This window comes from Phaseolus vulgaris, chromosome 2 (assembly GCF_000499845.2).
Source record: "Phaseolus vulgaris cultivar G19833 chromosome 2, P. vulgaris v2.0, whole genome shotgun sequence".
In the NCBI taxonomy this organism is placed as follows: Eukaryota; Viridiplantae; Streptophyta; class Magnoliopsida; order Fabales; family Fabaceae; genus Phaseolus; species Phaseolus vulgaris.
The window spans coordinates 996,060-1,019,117 of NC_023758.2; the positions used below are offsets into that span (position 1 = coordinate 996,060).

The 23,058-nt window shown below is 31.5% G+C and overlaps 2 protein-coding genes across 3 annotated transcripts; both read right to left on the bottom strand.

Annotated features, from left to right (window-relative positions):
* Positions 1–4,318: 4,318 nt before the first annotated feature.
* Positions 4,319–5,986, bottom strand: LOC137810016 (receptor-like protein 57). The gene has a single exon (XM_068611122.1). The coding sequence runs from the start codon at positions 5,376–5,378 to the stop codon at positions 4,572–4,574; it is 807 nt and encodes a 268-aa protein (XP_068467223.1). The 5' UTR covers positions 5,379–5,986; the 3' UTR covers positions 4,319–4,571.
* A 12,736-nt stretch (positions 5,987–18,722) lies between these two features.
* On the bottom strand, positions 18,723–22,296 carry LOC137810017 (AP2-like ethylene-responsive transcription factor ANT). 2 transcript variants are annotated; one of them, XM_068611124.1, is made up of 9 exons: positions 21,878–22,296; positions 21,238–21,763; positions 20,916–20,998; positions 20,721–20,729; positions 20,474–20,562; positions 20,306–20,379; positions 20,166–20,216; positions 19,967–20,043; positions 18,723–19,463 (listed from the first exon to the last, which is right to left on the bottom strand). In XM_068611124.1, the coding sequence occupies exons 1-9, from the start codon at positions 22,170–22,172 to the stop codon at positions 18,874–18,876; spliced, it is 1,794 nt and encodes a 597-aa protein (XP_068467225.1). In that variant the 5' UTR covers positions 22,173–22,296; the 3' UTR covers positions 18,723–18,873. The 2 variants fall into 2 exon arrangements, with proteins under 2 accessions (XP_068467225.1, XP_068467224.1); XM_068611123.1 differs by having other exon boundaries at positions 19,967–20,046.
* Between the last annotated feature and the right edge of the window lie 762 nt (positions 22,297–23,058).

Consider the following 23,058-nt stretch of genomic DNA (forward strand, 5'->3'; position numbering starts at 1 on the left):
GACGCTTGCTAAAGGAAAAACACTTGGGACGAGTTATTTTTTCTCTTTGTTATACTATCCTAAAGCATGATAGCGGGAGTAGTAACAATCACGAAAGCAACTGCACTGAGATGTTGATAAACAGTTGCTTGTTAGTTGTTACTATCAAAGTTCCAAAGCAGTGGATAAAGTATGAGAAGCATGTGATGTTAATAAACATGTAGCAAGAATTTCTCTGCTACACTCATCTATAAGCTTCTACAGATGTGGATCCTCTGTTGCTGGAGGATTATTAGGCATAAAATCACAAGCTGTGGCCACGTGGGGACATTCAAATTAAGAGCCATTGGGTTTCCATTTGCACTCTGAATTATTGGGCCAACCTGTTGCCTGCTTTGCCTTTTTATTGGAGCTTGACTATTTCTTCCTACACCTTCCTACACCTCCATAGGTTCTTCAACCACCTCCATAAATTTTTGTATTTCTAAAAATGTCCTTATGTAATATTTTGGATTATATAATCCAGAAGTCATTTTTCAAATTCATAATTAGCTTCTGGATTATTTTATCCAAACATGTGAATTGTTTGGATCAAAATTTAGTTCATAGATAATATAAAATTACACAAAAAAAGAAATAAAAATAGGAAAAGTGTAAGTTTTTATCTTATTTCTAATGGGTAGGAAGGAACATTAAACTTTTATCTCCACATGGATAAGGATATATTGATGGATGATTTTGGAGGTGATCAAGTGTTGTCATACTTTTGAACCAACAAGATCACACAATTTTGGAACACAATGATTCTAAAGCAAACTGCATCCATATTTTTTATTGCATATTAGAAAATAAGATTTTATTTTTATTCCTCTAAAAGTCCTATAGAGAAAAAGAAAACAAACTTAAAAATAAAAGTATGGAGGTGAAGCGAGAAGGCCCAAAATTATTTACAAGTAGTCAAGCCACTGGAAAGAAAGCCCAAAATCTTGACAAAGGGATAAGAATCCAAAAGCATATTGAATGATCAGAGTACACTTGCAAATGATGATGGATTTTGCTGGTAGCTAAATTCAATAGTTATATAAAAAGAAGGCAAGGCGGAAAATTTTGAATAAAATAATACACTTAAATAGTTTGTTTTCACTAATAACATGCCAAATATTTATTTAATAGTATATTATATTATATAGTAATCCAAATAACAAAGGTTTATTATAGTACTTTAAAATTTGATTTTTTTATTTAAAACTGAAGGAAAGGAAGTTTTAAAATAATTTTGAAAAATAAATATTCTAAAAACTAAGCACTTTGAATAAAATTGTAGAAAAAATATATTTTAAAAGATAATTATGTTGAGGAATAATATTTTAGAAAATTAAATGTATTAAAAAGTAATAACTTAGAAAACTAATTATATTAAAAATATTATAATTTAAAAAAAATCTGGAGAAGTAATGATTTTAAGAACTAATTAATCGGAAAATTAAAAGTGTGAAAATTTAATTTATTAGAAAATTAAAATATTTAGAGTACTACTGAAATAAATTATTTAAAAATGTTATTTTGATCCAAATTTATGAAGACGAGTTTCGTGAGACCCAAATATTGTATTCCTAATAAGGAAAAGAAAAAAAAAATCTCTACTATAATAATCGTTTAATTCTTTTTTGGATATACATGCTAATGCTAAGATTATATCTTCTACCAAAAATCTTATTTGATGAAGATTCAAATTGAATATGCTACTTAAAAGACACTAGAGTAATATGTAGAAATTAATTGAAGAAAATAACAAAACATAAAATGTTAGAGAAACTAATTGAACGTAATTGTACATAATTACAAAATAAACTACTGAACTGATAAACTGATCATTAATATAATAATAATAGTAAAATAATTTAAAGATAATAAAATCAAAATTAATAATAATAAAATCTGAATTAATGAATGAAAAAGAAAACAGCTTAATTTAATTTAGTGTGAATCTGATTGGTGTTTTTGGTAGTTTTAATTTAGAATTGTGGTAAGTGGAGGAATTGGTGTGAGTAGAGAGAATAGGGAGATTAATTATTGTGAGGCATATCATCAGGTTTCCCTGTGTTTGGGGAAGTTGTGGGCTAAAGCCACAGTGCCAAATGTTAAGGAAGTGGAAAGCAACAGATGATTAAAAGCAAGTGCAGTTTCCTTGTGAGCATGAGATGAGATGATATGAGTGAGAATGATCAAATTCCATTAATTAGGTTGGAGCAACTGGCCCAAAATATCCTCTGCCATTTTTAGAGCATAAAATACAACCAATAACATGGGTGGGGCTATGGCCCCAACTCCATCATCACATTCATGCCAATCTAGGAGAACCCATTAATGAACCCAATGAAAGCATATTTGACTTTCACCCCAAAAACAATAAAGCACACTTGACCATTCTCACTTTCGGTGTAGGTAACTTCAATATCTATTATTTTATACAACACAAATGCAGAGCACAACGGTATCATCACAATCATTTACTATTCAATACCCAAGTTTATCAATACATCCTATGTCTACTGCCACTACAATCTTACCAATACATGTTTCTTTCTTCTCATTCTTTTTCTTTTCATCTCCCAAGATTTTACAACACCACCAATTTAATCCCGTCACATTCAATGGGTGCTAAATTTAAGCATAAAAGTGTCGAATTAATCATCACCTTGTGCTTGTTAAAAGAATCTAGATTTAGTTGGCAACTGTTTGAAGATTCATGAATTCGCTTTGACAACTCAAACATATACACCACTTCCTTTTCGGCTGGACAATATTATTAGTCCATCCTACAGTCCCTTGGCGTGCATAAGACAACATAATTATTTTCTAACGGAAATATATTGACGAGATTATTAATCACCAAAGTTTGAATCTTGACAAATTGCAGTTAGATTGTATCAAATATTTGTAACGCAAATTTAGTGTTTAAAAATCTTGGGGTGCCACCAGCATGCAGCCTAGTCCAAATTTTGTTTTGGCGTGAGTTATTCCTACCCGAATAAACATGGTGTAATCTTGAAAGAAACGAGAATGTAGTGTCCGTTTGTTGCAACAGGAAGCATATGCAATGATTCCACATTTTATTTTGTTGTGAGCGATGATTCCAGATAAACAGTCGCTTTACAAAGAAACCAAAACTGGTGAGAGCCTAGGCCCACTTTGCTTGCAGGAGAAATGAAACCAGGCCGGAAGAAGAACAGAAAAGACTGACCAAAACTAAAAGAAAGGAGAATAGGATATGAGTGTGTGTGTGAGTGAGAGAGAGAAAATTAAAATTAACAAGGAAAGGAACCCACTAGCCACAATTATGGGAAGCACCACATTCACGTTAACCCCTCTTAACTTTATGGCTGTAAATTTTAATTTTTGCTCACACTTTGTCCAACATCATCATTCATAAAGTAACATTAAATATACATAATAACAATAAACTTAATTATAACATTATAACTAAATATCCCATATCACTTAATTACCTATAATGGTATTTTATGGTTGAAGATAATACTAGAGAAACTGTTTACGAATATTGATACAGTTATAAACCTAAAATTAAAGCAAAACAAAGTTATTAAATAAATAAATAAAAAGTTTATATGTGACTTGCCTATACAGTAGTAATTATGCGTAATGGTTTGAGGTGTTTGGTAGTGAAGTAGAAGACGTGTAGTCTAAAAATAATGATCAGAATGGTATGTGGGGAGGGACACAGAGGCAGATTCTAAAAAACAGGGTTGACTAGTTTACGTTGGACTAACAAGTGAACAGTGGAACAGTAGAAGAACAAGTGATTATGTGAAAAGACAAGTCTCAATCCATGTGGCTCTGTACCACCGTTGGTGTCCCCCGTTGGCTCCACCACCGAGCAAAGCAAAGCACGAGACCTCCGATAATGAGAGGAAAACGCGGCACTCTTCTGTGAGAAAAATGGCACCAGCTGTTTGTGTTGGTTCGGATATATTTTAGCACACAGCCAGACAAGTTTGCAGTTGAACGGCGCAGCACTTCTTCATCAAACACCACCCACTAACCTACCCTCCTGCCAAGTGCCAACCCATCACTCACACATTCATTCATATCAAAATTACCAAAATCCAGATTTTGCATTGCCAATCCATGCATCCATACAACAAGCAACCAAATTAAAGCTGCACAACACAACATCAGTATCACCCATGCACCTCTTTCAAAATCCCTTTCCATCTATTTTTCACACTGCTAATCCTATTCAATAAATGGAAACAACAATAATAATAATACAGCCAACCGGAATAGGGTAAGCGCAAAATTTTAAAACAGTCAATACTTATGGGGAAAAAAAGAGAGAGAAATTATAAATTTATAAACTACTATAAAATAAAATATGTCCCCGTGATCGATAAGAGACAATGATCTGAACCACCCATAAGTACGAAGAAATTGGGGGTAGCCCACACCCAACCTCGCTTTTATAAACAAAAAAAAAAAAACAAAAGTACCTGGTACGGGCACTATTTTTTTTTTTTTTTTGAAGCAGGAGGGTTGGAATATTTGAAAGTATTGTAATTTGTGATTAATGTTCAATACTCAGGCATAAGGTGGCTGACTTTGCCTTCCTCCAGCGCCATCTTGCGCTCGGTAATTTTTAACCAGATACAAACCCCGGTGAAGCTAAGTACCAAACTGGCCAGACCACTTCCCAGGCCAATCCCAACAATGGCCAAAACGGACAACCCCCTATTCCTAAGCGGTGGCAACGGGTAACCGTACAGATCCTTGTTCCCCAGGAAGGAGCTGGCGTTGAATCGGGGCAAGTTCCCGCTCCGGTTCGACAGGGAGGCGGGGATGGGCCCGGTGAGGCGGTTATTGGAGACATCGAAGGCGGAAAGGCGAGCGAGCAGGCCAAATTGCTGGGGAATAGGCCCCGTAAGCAAATTATCGTGGAGGTCGATGATGTTGAGATAGGCGCATAATGCCAGCTGCGGGGGAATATCCCCTTCCAGACGGTTGGATGAGAGGTTCAAAACGGCGAGGTTGACCAGGGACTGAAGCTCCGGGGGGATTGGACCCGTGAGGAAGTTGGAGGAGAGGTCGAGAGCTTGGAGATTGGTACAGTTGGAGAGGAACGGGGATAGGGTGCCCCGGAGGGAGAGGTTGTTGAGAGAGAGCTTGTAAATGCGGCCATTGTTGCAGATGGCGCCTTGGAGAATGGAGGTGGAATCGTTGCAGGGCTTGGCGAAGTTCTCCTCCTTCCAGTTAGGGGGCAAGTTGGTTGAGTCTTCCAAGGACTTGCTCAGGTGCGTGAGACACGCCTCGTCGCTTGGATCTGATAAAATCCCCGGAATCAAAGTGACCCACCACAGTAACAGCACGCCCCCCACATCCATTGATTGTTCCTTAACTTGCAGCAGGAGGAGAGTGGTTGAGAAACAGATCAAGATTCATCTAATTGAGAAGCATGAAAAAGAATGGAAGAAGAGGAAGAGGGTTGTATTTAAGGGTTCCCTGCATCCAAAAGAAACAGGGCAAAGTAGGGAAAGCGAAAGATGTGGGATTTTGTTGATGTTGTTATTGTGTTGTGTTAGGCCAAAAAGAATGAGAGTGAGAGAAAGGGGAGACTCTTTGAAAAATGGTCTTCTCCGCCCAATAATCCCTAATCACACTTATCCCTACAACTCTTCCATCCCGTGCTGTGCCATGCCTGGATTTGTTTTTATATTCAACGATTACTTTATTTAATTTATTTGGGCCTTTTCCGAGTGAAGCACTTATGGTAGATTTGGGAGAGAAGAAGAGTATAGACAGGAGAGGGAGTGCGTGTGGAAGGTGAAGTGAGGTGAAGGGTTTGATGGAGAGAGGAAAATGAAAGGGTTTGTTGTCTCTGTGGGGCCTTTCCGATTGGAGTTTGTGGGGAGCGATGACCTGCAAATATGAGGCCTAAGACAGCGACAATACGCCAAGGACATTATTGACTTTTTCCATCACCACCTTTTCTATTTCCACGCCACTCTCATTTCTACACTACTAACTGCACTGCCCCCTTTATACACCCTCTCCAATGCTACTACTACCGCTGCTTCTTTTCTTTTTCTTTTCTTTTTTATAATTTTATTATATGATGTTTTAAATTACTTCTAACAAAACCTTTTAATACTAGGTGATAAGAATTCAAACATTCCATACAATAATATTTTCATATTTTAGTAAAATGCCCTGACCATGAATAAATAAATAAAAAGAGTGAGAAAGAGTTAGTCCTTCTCATTAATATATACTCGTATGTGAGACTGGAGCTGGGACCTAATAATTTGCACCTTATTTATGACTACGCCTGCTCATGATCGATCAATCACATTAAACTAATCATACCATTCTGTGTCTGCCATTCTGCACTCTTTCACTCTTTTATTGGCTGAAATTCATAAAATAATACCAGTAGAGGAAATTATTCTATTTTCCTCTACAACACTTTTATACTAATTTTTATTTCTTTCAACAAATATAATTACATCAATACTTTTTTTATATATTATATGATTTATTAAATCTTTAAAAATATTCCACTAAGTTTTCTATTAAAAAATTATTGCAAGTATAAAAGAAACTGTTCATAAAATCTCCAAGATGGATACTGTAATATCCTTTTACTGATGGTAACGTATAACCCACGTACAATTAGATTTGTTTTTTAATTAGTTATTAAAGTATAAATTATTCAGAACATAAAAAAAATAGAGATGAATTCGCATTTTATATGTGAAGGATTAAACATTAAGGATTTGTTTGTTTATGTGTAACAGACAAAGAAGTGAAAGAATATTTGTCATTTGAATCCAGAGTTATGTGAGAAAGAGAATGAGAAAATATATTTATGAACAGTAAATATCCTCATCCTGTAAAATGAAGAGATATAAAGAGAAAACCAAGTCAATATATATATTTTCGAATTTGTCCTATTTTTTTTCATTACTGTAAGATTTTTTAATATTAAAAAATAATATTTTTATTTATTTATATAAGGTGTGATTTATTTTCTAATTTTATACTATATGTTTAATATTTTAAGAAATTACTTGAAGTTTTGTTTTTATTTAATATGTTGTTGTGTTTATATTTGTGTATAATTATTATGTTTATGAGTTATAATTTATTTGATTATAATTTTTTTATAATTTTTTTTATTGTTAATTAAGTTATTTTTTTGTTGTTGTAGTATTTTTTACTTTTCATTACTACAGGGTTTTTAATATTAAAAAATAATATTTTTATTTATTTATATAAGATCTGATTTATTTTTCAATTTTATAGTACATGTTTAATATTTTAAGAAATTACTTGAAGTTTTGTTTTTATTTAATTTGTTGAATACATATTTTTTTCTAATTATAATTTTTAAATTATACCTATTTGCATTTAATACATATTTATTTTTTAATTATAACTTTTAAATCTACAAATATGTGAAAGTTGTTTATTTTCAAACAAAAATAACTCATTTCATTATTATATTTTTTTAATAGGTAAGGGCAAATTTGTAAAATAACATTTTACACATTTAAAAAAAAAAATAATTCTCCTCAAGAGTCATACCTGTCAACAATAAATATTTTCTCCTCTCAGATGTAGAGGGAATCAAAATCAAAATCTCCTCAAGAGTCATCACATCATTCACAAATTCCTATAAATTTTTCTCATACATCCACTCTAACATACCTCAATTTAAACAATCTCATTTTCTTCACACTTTCTTCTCTCATCTTTACTCATCCACCACTTTTTCAAATTCTCACATATTCCCTTCCTAATCCAAACACACCCTCGAATAACTTGCAAAAATGAACTTGCATATTTATTCATTTTTATCAGCATAAACAATGAGCGCCAATAGTAATATTTCTATTAAAAAATAGTACTACGCACACACAAAGGTAGGAGTTAAAAAAATGAGTACTTAACAAAAAGTTATAATTATTCACTAACCATAAAAACGAGTTTTTATTAACTTAAATTTACATAAATAAACTACGTGTACTTCTCTTATCATTTTAAAAGATCTTATATATGACTGTTAAAGTGAATTGCTAATATTTATGTTATTCTATAAATATTTATTTTTACTTTTTATCTCAATATAGTATGATTAATACTAAAAGTTCAACCATGACTTTTTGGCAATAAAGTTTTCTTTGGCTTCTTTAACATTGATAATAGTAATTTATCTCAATCAAACTAAGAAACAAAGTTTTGTTTAGAAACGTGTTAATAAAAATATGGTTATAATTTTGAAAACAAAATTAACATATTAATTACATTTCTAATTATAACATCGTTTATTTAAAAATAGAGTATATAGACTAGTTATGGTGGACAATCATCGTCTATAATGGTTAATATAGACTACAGTTATTTAGACAACATTCGTCTATATTTGTATCTACCATATAAACTACGGTTATTAGGTTTTAATCGTCGTCTATGTTTGTTTATTTTTCACTTCATGCTTTTTCATCACCCCACTTTCTTCTTTGTTGCTTCCATTGTCATCTTATTTGGGACCTCTTCTTGTTGTTGTTGCTCTCATTCCTTGCAATATGCTTTCCTTATTGTTGTTTATGTTGTTTTTCATACTTTTTGAGCTTTCTGGATAAGTTTTTCTCCATTTTTAGTGTTGAAAGATTGGGTTTCCAAGTTTAAACCCGCTGCTCTTATCTCCTCCGTCACTGTTGAAGCTCTTGAACTCCTCCACAACCTTTGTTCCTTTACCACAATCTTTGTCCACCATCTTGAGTTTCCACAACCTGAAGTCGTTCTCTCTCGAAAATTTCTTTATCTTCTTAACTTTCTTTTCTTATCCCTACAGACGGTACCAATTGTTGGGTTATTAACAATAATAAAGCAAGAAAAAAAAAAGAACAAGAAGAAAGAAAACATTTTATGGTCACGTACGCTATAAGTGACAATTATGTACATAATTATTGTCTATAGTGGTCTAATAGACTATAGTCATGTGACTGTCATCTATAATTCAAAACTGTACACAACATGTGCGTAAATTACGATTCTAAAATCGTCGCCTAAAGCCTTTAAAAAATGTTGTTTAAAGACATTTTTATAGTAGTGCCATGTGTGAGAGTTATCTCATATAGAAATATAAGAGGTTCAAAAGTTATATAGTTTCAAAGTTAAAAATGATTTAATAGATTAAAATAATTAAATTTTTAAGTGATTTTGATTTTTTAAAATATTGTTTTGATCTACTAAAAACATGATTTTGAACTTCCAAACGTTTGAGTGAAATTAACATATTAAAACAAAATTTTAATCTATTCATTAAAGCAATATCAAGAATAATTTTTTTTTTATAATACATCTAAACCACAAAATACAATCAACCAAGGCCTAAGATTAAATCTAAGATCAACATATTCAAAACTAAATAAGAATAAAGAAAAGTGAAGTTTCTAATCACACTAATACTTTTGTTACAAGTGGTTTTTAAAATCTAGTTATGTATAAGAAAATTTGTAAAAAGCATAAGGTTAGGTTAGTCATACTATTAAACCAACAATTCTATGTATTGATCTTATCCTTGTAATATTTTCAAATTGATTTGTTCATCAAGTTAACATTAACAATTCATCAAGTTAACATTAATAATTATTTCCTACATAATTTTGAAGAAATAATATGCATCTTACAACCAATAGGATTTTCTTGGAGTGTTGAAGGAAAATATACACATTAAACAAAATAACCTATGGTCTAAAGCAAGTTTCTAAGTTTTGGTTCTACAAATCAAGTCAGAATCTTATCTAAATGAGATTTCACTTAATGATAATCTTATTAGGTTTGTCAAATCCTCTTCAATTTAAAATCTTTTTATGTCTATGACATTATTACTACTTGTGAAAGTTTTACTGTGATCATCTCTCGTTTACATAGGTCTCTCTCATTAAAGAGGTCGAGACATTTAAATTACTTTTTAGCTATAAAGGTAATTAAAAAAAGAGATGAAAATATTTTTTGATCTTATACTAAATATATTAGAGTTTCCTCACAAAGTCAACATTATTTATTGAAATTCTCATCCAACTTCAATTTGTTCTCCTAATGTTGTATAAAGTAGTTTTACTTATGTTCCAAATTATTCTTTCTATAAGCATGTTATTGGTGTCCTTCAATATATTACTATCACTATACCAGATTTCATATATTCTATCAACAAAGTTTATCAACACATACAAAAACTACAAGAGTGCATATCATTTGATAGAAGACACTTTATTTTGGTCTTTACATTAATTTTTTTTGCATCTGATGTTGATTGAGTCTCATATTTAGATGCTCCTAAGTCCTATAACTAGGTATTGTGTTTATGTTAGTTCTAATATTATTCGTTAGTCTTCAAAGAAGTAGAAAAAAATGTCTCATGCTAACACCCAAGCTAAATTTAGAGAATTAACTTTAACTACATATTTTGATGCTTGTACCTCCTATAACTACATATTAATATTGTGGATATCTTATGTTAGTTCTAATATTATTTGTTAGTCTTCAAAGAAGTAGAAAAAAATGTCTCATGCTAACACCCAAGCTAAATTTAGAGAATTAATTTTAACTACATATTTTGATGCTGTACCTCCTATAACTACATAATTATGGATATCTTATGTTAGTTCTAATATTATTGGTTAGTATTCAAAGAAGTAGAAAAAAATGTGTCAGCACGAAACTAAATGTTTAACTGTTATAATAACAAATTATTTGGACTCAATATCTTCTTACTAAGTTAAAAATAACTACTTTTATACCTCATATTTGCTGCCAATCTTAAAGCTGTTTTGTTAGGAGTTAATTTTGTTAGACATTCAATAACATAACATTTTGAATTAGATCTTCAATATTTGTTTGTGATAAAGTTTTTGAAAAGCGACTTTATTCATCTTCATGCTGAAATACATTGCTAATTTGCTTACCAACATTGTTTTTATTAAATGCTTTGCAATCTTTCACAACAAATTCAGGCTTACCAACTTAACAAGTATGGGTTTGAATGAGAATATTGATACATTTATTTTTCATCAATATTTACCTTTATCTCAAAAGTAACTAATCCTGCCACTGAAATAAAAAATAAAGGTATTATTCGCCACTTAATTTGACATCTAATTAAATATATTACTGAAATAATGTATCGTTCTTAACACTCTAGTATAAATGATAATAATCTCTTAGAAATGCATATGACTACAGTTAAAAAAAATGCAATCTTCAAATTTATTTATGCTTAATTCATATATTATTTCTAAAATATTCAATATGTTTTGTTTTTATAGACCGTTTAAAAAAAAATCAGCAAAATTGATGTTAAGCATCAAAAGAAATTGTACTAAAAGAAGAAACAAAAAGAAAACTCAAAACAAATGGAATAACTAGGTATAATGGAAGCGAATTGTAAACAAGAGTAACCCAGGTGAGAGATAGAGTGATGCCAAAAACATAAAAGGGAACAAATTATTAATTGGAAAGAGAAAAGGAAAGAGCATATGGTTATTAATAAAATATAATGACGTAGACTTTTTTAGTTCCTTATTGGGTTATACTAGAGACCTTTTTTAATTCACAACAATACACCAAAAAATGTCTCTCAATAATTCTTTAATCATATGTAGGGTATTGAAAATCAAACTCTACTTGGAGGAACATTTTCTTAATTATATGTATAAGTACGTGTGCATTGGGAAGTACTGTTGTTAACACCTAAAAGAGGCGTGAAGGCTGCACCTTTGAAGAGTGGGGATAGTAGCTACATTTTGTTTCTTTTGCACCCTCTATGAGAGATTGCGGATTGGGAATTGCTCCAAATAAAAATATTACAATTCATTAATTCATATTGGAGAAAGGATAAAGGGTATTGTAAAATACACAACTTATAAATTATTTTAGATATTACTATCTAATTAATTTATTTATTTTTTTAAAATTAATTTTTATTTAATCATTTTATAGTAATGATACTCTATATTAAAGAGGGTAAGAAAGAGTGGTGATAAAAACATCAAAATGGATATTGTTTTTGTAATAAGAACAAAAATTTGGATATGCATTACAGCACCTTCCTTATTTTCCGTATAGTCAAGAAGTCAAAGGTATAATTTTTGAAGTGGTTGCATTGATCTGAGCGTATAGCAGTATTATAATGCAACATGAGTTACTAAGTGTTAAAAGTCCCAAAAAACGCGCAATTTTTATTTTTTTTGACGCTACTTATGCACGCCATTTTCACTCTAAGTCTGTTTCTTGGAGCATTTAAGCCACAAAATCGAACCTATGGAAACAGCATAAGATAAGGTGTTTAGGACTAATTGTTTTGTTTGGTTAGGGTGATACGGCTTGATCCAGTTGGGCTTTAAATTATTAGGCAAGGTGGTCCCATTCGTATTGGGCCCATATTTGCCTCTGCGGGAGGTAACAAAGGGCCCAACATGTGTAGTATGTAGACACAACAACATACTCTTGGGGACGGGTGGTATGGTTGGAACTGTAAAAACATAGTTGTTTGAGGGATGGTAAAGGGGCCCACCAGACTCGTGTGGTTAGAAATACGGGCCTTGAGTTGAATGCTGAAAATGAGGCCCTGAAATCTGATGGATCTTGCACCTCCCATAGCCCAATATGGTCCCACAACAATAGAACATTTGAATTTGATAGATAGCATCTTGGTTTTGGTTTATGCGATAATGCGAGACAATTGGATATTTTTGACTTTGTCTGTGACACTGCTGGATGTGACCCATGTTTAACTAACCAGAAACAGTATATAAATCAAATCTTAATTCTCTGTTCTTGTTTGGTAGGTAAATAAGCACGATATTGATTTTTCTTTATCAACTATAAGAAAAGAATGAAAAAGGAATTTTTTAAAATATCCATTATTATTTTGCTGTGTCCCTTTTCATGATTTTTTTTTTGTTATTTTGGGTGTTGATTTTTCCAAAGTACCTGTTATTATTATTATTATTGCCACACATATTATGTTATTGGTTTTTTTTTTGTCAATTAATACTGCTTCTATGTTATTGTTTTACAAGTTCCATGTTTAATTTTTACTTCTGTTATTATGTTTGTGTTTCTATTTTTAAGAATGTTGTCATTTAAGTTGAAGAAAATGTGAAATTTTAGGATTTATTTTTTTATTTAGTTAATATCTTTAGTTGTTGAAGAAATTTTGTCTTGAAATTGTGCTTTTTACATGCTTTTGAGTTTGTTTATTTTTAAATTAGGTTATTATGTCATCATTTTATATTACAAAAGTAATATGTTAAGATATAATAAGTGTGAAAACAACGTTAGAAAGTAAGCTAAACTCGCTAAATGTTTTGTTTGATGTGATAGATATGAGGTAAGTAAACTTGATATTTATTACAAGATTAAGTTTTTGTATTTAATTATTTAATATACTGAATGCTAATAAGTAATGTTGCTTAAATTAGTAGTACTTCGTTGGATAACTATTACACAAAGTTTTTGACTAATTGGAAGCAAAATTGAAATTGAGTTTGTTGCCATTATTTTAACTCAATAAGTCAAAATCAATATGTGGTCAGTTGGAAATGAAAAGGAAGTCAATTTCTGAGAAGATATATGAGTGAGAATGAAGATCAAAGAGTAAATTTTTAAGACTATTTTCCTTAAGTAATAATAAAGACGCTAAACTAGAGTCTTGTGGGAAGTGATTTAACAGTAGTTGAGAGTGTAAGTTAGTTTGGAGAAAGAGCTTATATAAATGGGAGAAAAATTTAGAATCTCAACTTTTACGGGTGGTACAAGGAACAAATCCAGTATTGGATAATAAATGTTTGGAAGGACGGTAATGATAGTAGATACTCGGTAAAGTCAACTTATAGTATTTTAAGGGGTTTCTATTGAGGGAGATAGTCAACCTATACTTAGTAAAATCAGACATTCTTTAGGAAATAAATAATTTTTGTATCTATTTATTTGGTTATCTATGAAGTATTGTTAAGACCATGATCAACTTCTCTAGCTAACTTGTGGAACGATTTAAAAGTTGTTGATGAATAATGATGTACAATAAATAAAAAAATGAAGAAAATATTGATGCAATTATCTTATTTAGATGTTATAATTAATTTGATTACTAAATTCATCAACTTACATAAGATGGATTAAGAATAAGCTAAATTGTAAAATTCCTTCAAATAAATTGAGTCAAAGTCAAAGTTGAGATCCAAATCTGAATCACCACAATAGTGAAGAAGAAAGATTTATGTTTAAAGTTGATGTAAAAAATATTCCTGAGATTAAAAGTGTAAACGGAGGGAAGTATGCTTAAAAGATCATTTTACATTCATAAGACTATTTTTCTCTCTATCTTTTTTTTCTCAGCCTTCACATTAATTATACTCACCTCTTTTATTTTTCACTTTCCTTACTGTAAGAAGAATAGTATACAAACCCAAGTTTTCTTTATAATCTCCAAAAGCATTCCTTCTCTTCAGTTGTCTACTACTGATTGTTATAGCTAATTTCAAAAGAGATGTTACGAAAATTTTCTGCTATTAAATTGAACATAATATAATAGATTTTGACAGTAATTAAGAAGAGAAAAACTAGTTGTGCATGTAGCGACAACAAAAATAGGCTTTCCATGTAGGGTGTAGTAGAAATATAATAAAGGATATGGAAGGGAAGACAAAGTCGCATTCTGGCTGTTTTTGGTGTAAAGGGTTTGAGAATCAAAATAGTAGCTCTTGATTCCTGAATAAGACTTTGGTGGCATAATGTTGGACAAACTCTTTTCTTTTTGGCCTGAATTGGATATTCAATAGAAGATGAGGCACACAAAAACCTTTTCCCCTTAGCATTAAAGCCATACACTAAGGGAGAATGTCTGCACTAAAAGGATGGTCACCAAAATACTGCTTCTCATTAAATGTCACCACTCACCACTGCTCATTATTCATGGACATGCACAACCAAACATTTCTTCCCTGCCCAGGATTCATGTATCAGTAGGATTGGACAAGAGCTTTAGAATAACTTTTTAATATTACTAAGGACCACATTTTTAATTTGAAAAGTATATGCAATACTTTAAAGTTCCCTTCACAAATAGTTTCCTAAGTTTATGTATATATGTTTTCTCATTGTGCTATATATACATGAGTCTCAGTTTATGGTCACCACAATAAGAAATTTCAGGTTTTCAACCATTCATGTAAAAAAATTATGAGTGAAAACAAAACCTGTGTTTATGGTGTATCAATTTCTTTTCTGACCATTATTTATAGCTTTCATTGAGTTTTAAATTATCATGACTTATTGTTTATAACCTTATAGTACGCATGACTTTTTTTATTCTATTAAGTTTTCCAAAACAAAATTATTCTCTATGTTCTCGTGGTTACTGTTTACCAAATGAAAGTAGTCAGGGAAACTAAATTGGAAATTGAGAATGGCATCTAGCTAGCTATTTGTAAGCTCATGACTATGGTTTTCTGAAGGGGCTTCACTTTGTCAGCTTCTTTTAATTGGAGGGAAAATAATGCTCATGTTCTATGTATCCTTGATTGAATAGTATAATATTTTGATGGTTAACATTAAATTTGGTTGATTGGTACTTTCATTATATTGTCAATTACATACTGTGATGTATATATATATTAAAATAAAAATAATTGTTATGTTTACATTTTTCATAGTAAATTATACATTACAATAAAATTATTAAACATAAATTAATTTTAAAGATAAAAAATTAATTAATTATTATATTAACTAAATTAGATATTATTTTTAAAAAAAATGTTATTTAAAATAATTTTTATTATTAATAAAATTTATAAGCTAGTTTCTTAATTTGTATTTAATTAACTACCAATATTTTAGCTATTTTATATATCAAGAATTTTTGTTAGTATCTAAAATAGTATCTAATTTATTAATTAATTATTTTTTGTCTTCAAAATTTATAATATTTGTAGAAATGTTTTTGATTTTTTACTCTTCTTATCTTTTACCTAATGTATTCTCTATAATTTTATTTATTTTATTTTTGGTATTCTTTTATAAGTTAAAATATTAAAAACCTTCAAATACGTTATTTAATTTTTATAATAATATATTAATATTATTATAATTATATGTTATCTAGATCAGACATATACCAATCAAACCCAAGTAAGATGTGTTCAAATTTCAGTCTAAATGACGAAGTAAAATTAATCAAGATTTCTAGGATTATTATTAATGAACCCCCACACAATTATCATCATGTAATAACATTAATTTGGACAAATATATTATGGAAATCAATCTTATTAACGCACAATTAATATGATTTCACGTAATTTGATTTTAGGGCACAATATATATCTTGATTTCTTTAAATACACTGATTTTCATATATTAGCTAGAGAATGAGACTTTTCACTTGGGAACTGGAACAAGTTAGTCACATTCTTGGGGTTGTGCAATTTTCGAGACCCTCTCTTGAGATCGAGGATAAATGGGTATAGAAGGATGGTGATAGCATTGAATATTCAGTTAACTCTGTGTACGATTTTTTTTAAAGGGTTTGGTAGAAGGGGATTCTTCGAGTTTGTATAACACTTTTTGGAAGATTAAGGGTTTTCCCTCAGCTCACATCGCTGCTTGGAGGGTCCCTGATAATAATATTCCTAACAAGGTCAATCTGGCAAGACGCGAGGTTGCAGTGGATAGTATGTTATGTTGCTTTTGCAGGGAGAAAAAGGAGACTACAAGTCATTTGTTCTTTGAATGTAAAATAACTTGGCTAGTGTGGAACTTTTGGTATGCTTGGGTAGGGTTGAAGTCGACTGATCATCTTGAGTTTGCCTCACATTTCTTCCACTTTAATTTGTTTGGTGCTCCTACAGCCTTTAATTTAGTTTTTGGAAATATCTGGATTATTTTGGTTAGGGAGATAAACATATTTTTAAGGGGGGAGTGATTGATAAGGGGAGATTATTTCTTCATGACTCAATTGAAGGTCTGATCTTGGATTACTTCCAAAGTTTCTTTAACATGTTTTTCCTTTTCAGATTAGTGTCTTGATCCTTTGGTTTGCATGTTTTCGATTAAAAACAAGTGATTTATTTTAGATTGGGTACGTGATCCTTTTTGTTGTTTGTGAGTGGCTGTAGATTATTGTGAACTATCTATATCAAATGTATAAGAGTTGAACGACCTTTGAAGTGATTTTTATTTATTTATTTATTTTACTGATAAAAAAAATATTTGATAAGAAAAATGATTTTTCACCGTGTGCTGCGTGTAGCCACGACAACTGCACTCACTATATGGCCAAATTAATGGACAAGTACTTAATTTTTTAATTTTTTTTTAATATATATTTATAATGCATTAAATGTGAGGAATTTGGATAGTGATTAGCATGCAGAATGATAAAATAGAAAAGCCCTTTTATGGGTTCGCTTGAAAGGGAAAATTTTGAGGCAGTATCCTCAGAGAATGAAGAAAGATTTGATTATGGTTTTACATGCAGTTTGTGGTTCAAATTAAATAGTGGTATTGGGTGTCAATTTATTATATACAATCCTCTCCTCTCCCAACTGCACTTACGTGTTAGTTTTTTCCTTCTTTGCCATAGTCCAGTGATTGAATTTAGATCATAAGCACACACATGTGCCATAGCCAAACCCCATTAGAATACAAAATGCTTTTATGAACACCATCATTAGGATCACAGAGTGCCTATATAATAAAGATAAATTCTGGAAAGGAGTTTTCAACGATATGACTTTCTTTAAAGTAGCAGACAAATTGTAACTCAATACAGGTCATTAATCAGATCACCTAAGGTCATTCTGAGGGAATCTATTTTTTGCACATAACATAACTCTCTCTGATTGAATTGGGTAAGGAATATCTGCTGCCTTTATACAAAGTTCAATGAGAATAAACGATTAAGTAATGATGACAATTGACGTGTAGAACCAATACCAATGACATCATGATATGGATTATCAACCTCAAACAATAAAATAGTATGAGGACAGTCCATTACAAACATTTTAGTAGTTTATTTGAAAACGATGCTTTAACACGCTCATGATTTATATATTTTTGGAAAAAGAGAATGATAGAAAAAAGATTGTATAGTGAGCATAAACAGTGAAATATGAGAAAATTAAAATCAAATTTTATTCACAAAATATGCTCAATAATTTAAAATCTTTAATATATTAAACCCTTTTAATATTTAATGAATGTGATTGAAGTCCCCAGGGAATGCACTTGTGATAAACATCCACATGATAAAGAGAGATCCCAGGCCCAACCTTGTCTGATTGAGACTCATCATGAGTTGTTTTTGTACTTGCGACGACCAACAAAGTAGAAACTAATGATGAATTGAAACGAATGACGAATATCGTCTCATCTATATTGCCCAAGATAATTTTATCCTCTCAATCATAATCCTTTTTAGTCTTCTTGTCAGTTTCTAACCATGGTTTTATGAAATTATTTTCCTTTCTAAGAAGCCATTATAGACTTCAGACTTAAAGCTCTAATTGATAAAGAAATTCATTATTTTTTACAAGGTTTTTCAATTTTTGTATATGAAAAAAGGACACTAACTAAACATGATTTTCGAAATAGCTTTTAGATAACAAGATTCTATGACCCCAAAAATTATGATACGAATTTGGTGTTGTGGGATATAAAACTAAGGAGCCATTTCTCATCTTACTAGCAAAAGGATTAATGTAAGTTGACATTTTACACTTAACCAGCTCGAAATTCACCTGTTCTCGCAAACATGCATGCAGAAAACAAGCTTTTACCATTTTGATAGAGGAAAAAAACATAGAATTATGCGTCGGTCCAGGAAGCAAAATTTGGCATCTGAGGCAAAGAAAGAGCTGGCCTCAAATTGGACGATAGCTCCCAAGAATCTTCGTCACTTGTTGGAATGCTAGTGAATGATTTAGACATTGTTGAAGGCATTCCAAAGAGCATTGGCAAGCTTGTCTTATCTGGGCTCTCTTCTCTTGAGCTACTCAAACTTGTCACCAGAGAAGAAGGATTTGACAAGTGTGTTCCCATGTTACTCGATTCCTCTACTTCTTGATGAAATATAACCGTTCTACAACTCTCAATTCTTGGTGGATTTTGGTCAAGCTGTTGGGATGATGGATCAGGAACCATCTTGCAGCTTTTCTGCATTAGAACGGTTTCCTTAGCGTGTTGATATGTACAAGGATTTTGGTTTACAAAGGCCTCGTTTCTTGTGCCATCCTCTTTCTGTCTGTTCCGCTTAGCTTGTTCACTGCTAAGAAGGTTGTCGCTTGCCATAATTTTTTCCACGTCATATCTTATTATATCAAAGTTAGTAACAGCATTAACTCCTCTGAATTTAATGGCAGCAATATCATAGGCTTCTGCTGCTTCTTCTTGGGTGCCTAAAGTTTTATTCAATGAAGGTAAGAATTAGCTTTTCCGGTGGATGAGAATTATATTATTGTATAATTAAAAATATTGAAAGCATGATTGTTTATCCTTCTGAACTAACAGCTTTGATAAAAAGCTGCCTTGGAGACTAACAGTGCTCTACAATATTAAAGTGGCTCATGATCAGCCTTATATATGTGACTGAAAAGAAAAGTTCAATCAAAGATTAGCTTTTAAGTCATAAAGCTTCCTCTCAGTCATTTCCTATTTTTAAACATGTTACATGAAAAGAACCGTGGTTAGTAGTGAAGGAAATATTAATAATAAGGATTTAACTGTAAAAAAGAAGGATGATGATCATGATAGATCTTCACTTTTCTTTTCCATTCGAATTCCAAATTTATTGTTAAATTTTATTTATATTTATCAAATGAATGTAGCTAGGTAAAAAAAGTGAGTCTCAAAGAATATTTTTCCAAAGAAAGAATAAAGCAGATAATTTGAAAGAACTCACTGAAGGTTCCAAGATATAGATCTTTGTTTCCTGCCACTCTCCCAATTCGAGCTTGCCACCTTCCATGTTGGTGGTGCCTGCTACCAAGTTAATAAAAATGAACCGAGTTTAGAAAAAAGTAAATTATTCTCCAGATATAAATCTTATTAAATTAAATTGCAATGCATATATAACTAATGTAAATGCTAGCCTGTGAGACCTTGTTACTCCTCTATACATGGATGCTCCTCTAGAGAATCCGCTGCTTTTCCTGATAATTGGATATGAAGTTGAATGTCATGGTTGTGGACATGGATTAGTTATTGAATTCAAGATGATGCAGAATTGAAGATAATTAACCTTCGTAAATGAGCAACATATTCTTGTCTCGTTAAGTTTTTCATTTCCTCAAGTTCGTTTTGATAATTTTCCAACTGTTAAAAGATAACGTAAGTTACTCTCAATTAATTCTTGGTAGCTGAATACACTCCCCATCAGTAGAAAAATGAGAAAGAAAGTAATCATTACTGGGAAATTTATATGAGAAGAGGGTCCCCAATACTTGAGTGCGGCCATGTCGTAAGCTCTTGCAGCCTTTTCTTCCATATCATAGCCCCCTACAATAAAAATTTTGGAATTACTTGTGTAAATTGATTTTCTTCTTTAGCTATCATCATGAGCAAAATATAAAAACGATATCCTTAACTTCGAGTTAATCCATCCTCGAAAACAATATTAAAAAAAAAAAACTATTTCTGGAGTTGGAAAACCTTACCCAGATAAACTGAGATACGTTGCATGTTCAAGTGGAATCATCATCGAATCAAAGACAGGAAAAAAAAAGGATCAGCACTAAATGCATAGCTTTTCAAAGGGGAATAAAATTGAAGTCAAGGGATTTGTTTGACCAAAAATATTCACAGAAAAAGAAAACAAAAGTAAAGTGTTGGGAAAATAGTCGCTTTCTTACCCTGCCTTCCTTTCCTTCCTTGGCCCTCTTTCTTGCAGCTGTTGTCCCATAGATGAGCTTCATATCTACCAGTCCACCTATGCCTGATGAACAAACATTCTTAGAAATCGATGGAAAAAATAATAAAGAAATTAAGAATAAAATATGTTGTTGCCATTGTTCTTGCATGAAACCTAATAAAAATCTTAACTTCTTAAGCAAGGAGCACAACAGAAGTAGAAAGTTATTAAGCAAATTAGTGAATATCATTATAGCCTTATCGTTTAAAATAAATGTGCCTGAAGTACTAATAAGATTTAGAAATGACTAGAGGAGCACAGACCTTGTTACACCTCTATATTGAGATGTTCTTTGCCCAAAGGTGTCTATGGATTTCCTATGAACTATTTGCTTCTGATTCTGGTCCACCATTTCAAGCCCCCTTTTCTTCGTGTCAGTGATGGCAGGCGAGCCTGTGACACAGCTTGATCGTCTCCTAGGGCTCACAGACAAATTCAATGAATGTAAATCCCCATATGTTATTGATCCAATGGATCCAGATTTGCTTCCATTATCCTCCAAAGGAACAAACATCCTTGACTCCTGCACTTGACAAGCAGGAAAGTCCTCCCTTGAGAACCAACTTTTAAGACAAGCAGCTTCATCCTCAGCTATACAAGGGAGTTGGTGCTTAGACCCTTCTAAAATCACATCATGGTTTCTTAAGGAAGAATAGTATGATAGTTGTTGCTGGCTGATGTTCTCTTGTACATGGTTTTGGTTACTTGGATCGTTCGATCCATGACAAGAGAGCTGGTTGTAAAGCATACTATCCAAGCTCAGAGGTATTGCGGAAGTAGTTGTCATTGCTTCACAATGTACAGATAAAAGAAAAGTATTGAACAAGTTGAATTATTAGTACAGTCATGCAAAACTATTAACCAAAGCAAAAGAATATAGCTGAAGTTTGAGTTGGAGCTAACCTTGTGCTTGTGATCTGCTCATAGCTTCTATTCCATAGAACGAGACATTGGATTTAAGGGGCATGATAGGCAAGGAAGAACACATTCCAACATGTTCACCTTGGAGTCCATAGTTATGAAGAGGTGTGTGGTGGTAGTATGTTGGTGGAGTTGTTTCAGCAGCAGCAGATGAAGGCTGTGTTTGATGAGACTGTGAAGGAACAATTATACTCATCATTTGTGGGGAGAGGGAGAAGCCTAACCAGCTATTTTGATAGTTTATGTTAACGGTATCGCCATTTTCAACAGGCTTCATGATCTTGTGGATTCAGTATCACTAGAGTACTTAACTTCACAAGCTAACAGAAACTATAGGCAGATTTAAGGCAAGACAACTCAATCATTGAAAAACAGATAAACTACTAAGTGATCATTCATATATATATATATATATATATATATATATATATATATATATATATATATATATATATATATATATATATATATATATATATATATATAGCTTATGATTTCCTCCACTTGAAACCGATATTTGTTTTGTTAAATATACACCTATGTTATGTTGGTTGCAGAACTGAATAGGCCAAATCTAAATTGTATCCAACTGTGTAAATAAATGAGTTTTTGTGCGTGTATAAATGAGTGTGTGAATGGACTGATTTGTTTATGAACAAAGAAAAATCCTTTAAACTAAACAAAAAGAATGTGTTCCAGCAAGCATTGCTAGGTATACTTCCCGCCTTCTATTGGGATCCGTGCATGAGAAAGACATTCCCTTTTGCTTTATTCTACGCTCCCTGTCCCTTCTTCACTTTTCTTTTTCTTTTATTCTTGTTTATGTTATGATGTTATGTTTATAATGTTATGTAATTCACCATATTTCTCCACACTGTTCTATACCTTTTAATTAATGTTTAAGCAGTAAACTGTAATGCAGATGATAACGGAAAAAAAATATACAAAATTAATGCACTCAATTCTCATTTGTTTATTTATTTATCAAAAACATACAAATAACATTGTGATTAAATAGGTACTGAATTTTTTATGTCACAATTATGACAATGCTAGTTATGAATCTTTCTTTACCTTTTTAAGACCATGATCTCACTGATGTTAGAATCTAACTCATGCATAAATTTATCCTTACACTACGCTATTATTTAATTTTCCAATTA

Coding starts and splice junctions, on each gene's coding strand:
- LOC137810016 (XM_068611122.1), bottom strand. CDS start 5,378: ATGGATGTGGGGGGCGTGCTGTTACTGTGGTGGGTCACTTTGATTCCG.
- LOC137810017 (XM_068611123.1), bottom strand. CDS start 22,172: ATGAAGCCTGTTGAAAATGGCGATACCGTTAACATAAACTATCAAAAT. Junction 20,380..20,473: donor CTTCTCATATAAATTTCCCA/GTAATGATTACT, acceptor ATCTTTTAACAG/TTGGAAAATTATCAAAACGA. Junction 20,217..20,305: donor TATGTTGCTCATTTACGAAG/GTTAATTATCTT, acceptor TCCAATTATCAG/GAAAAGCAGCGGATTCTCTA.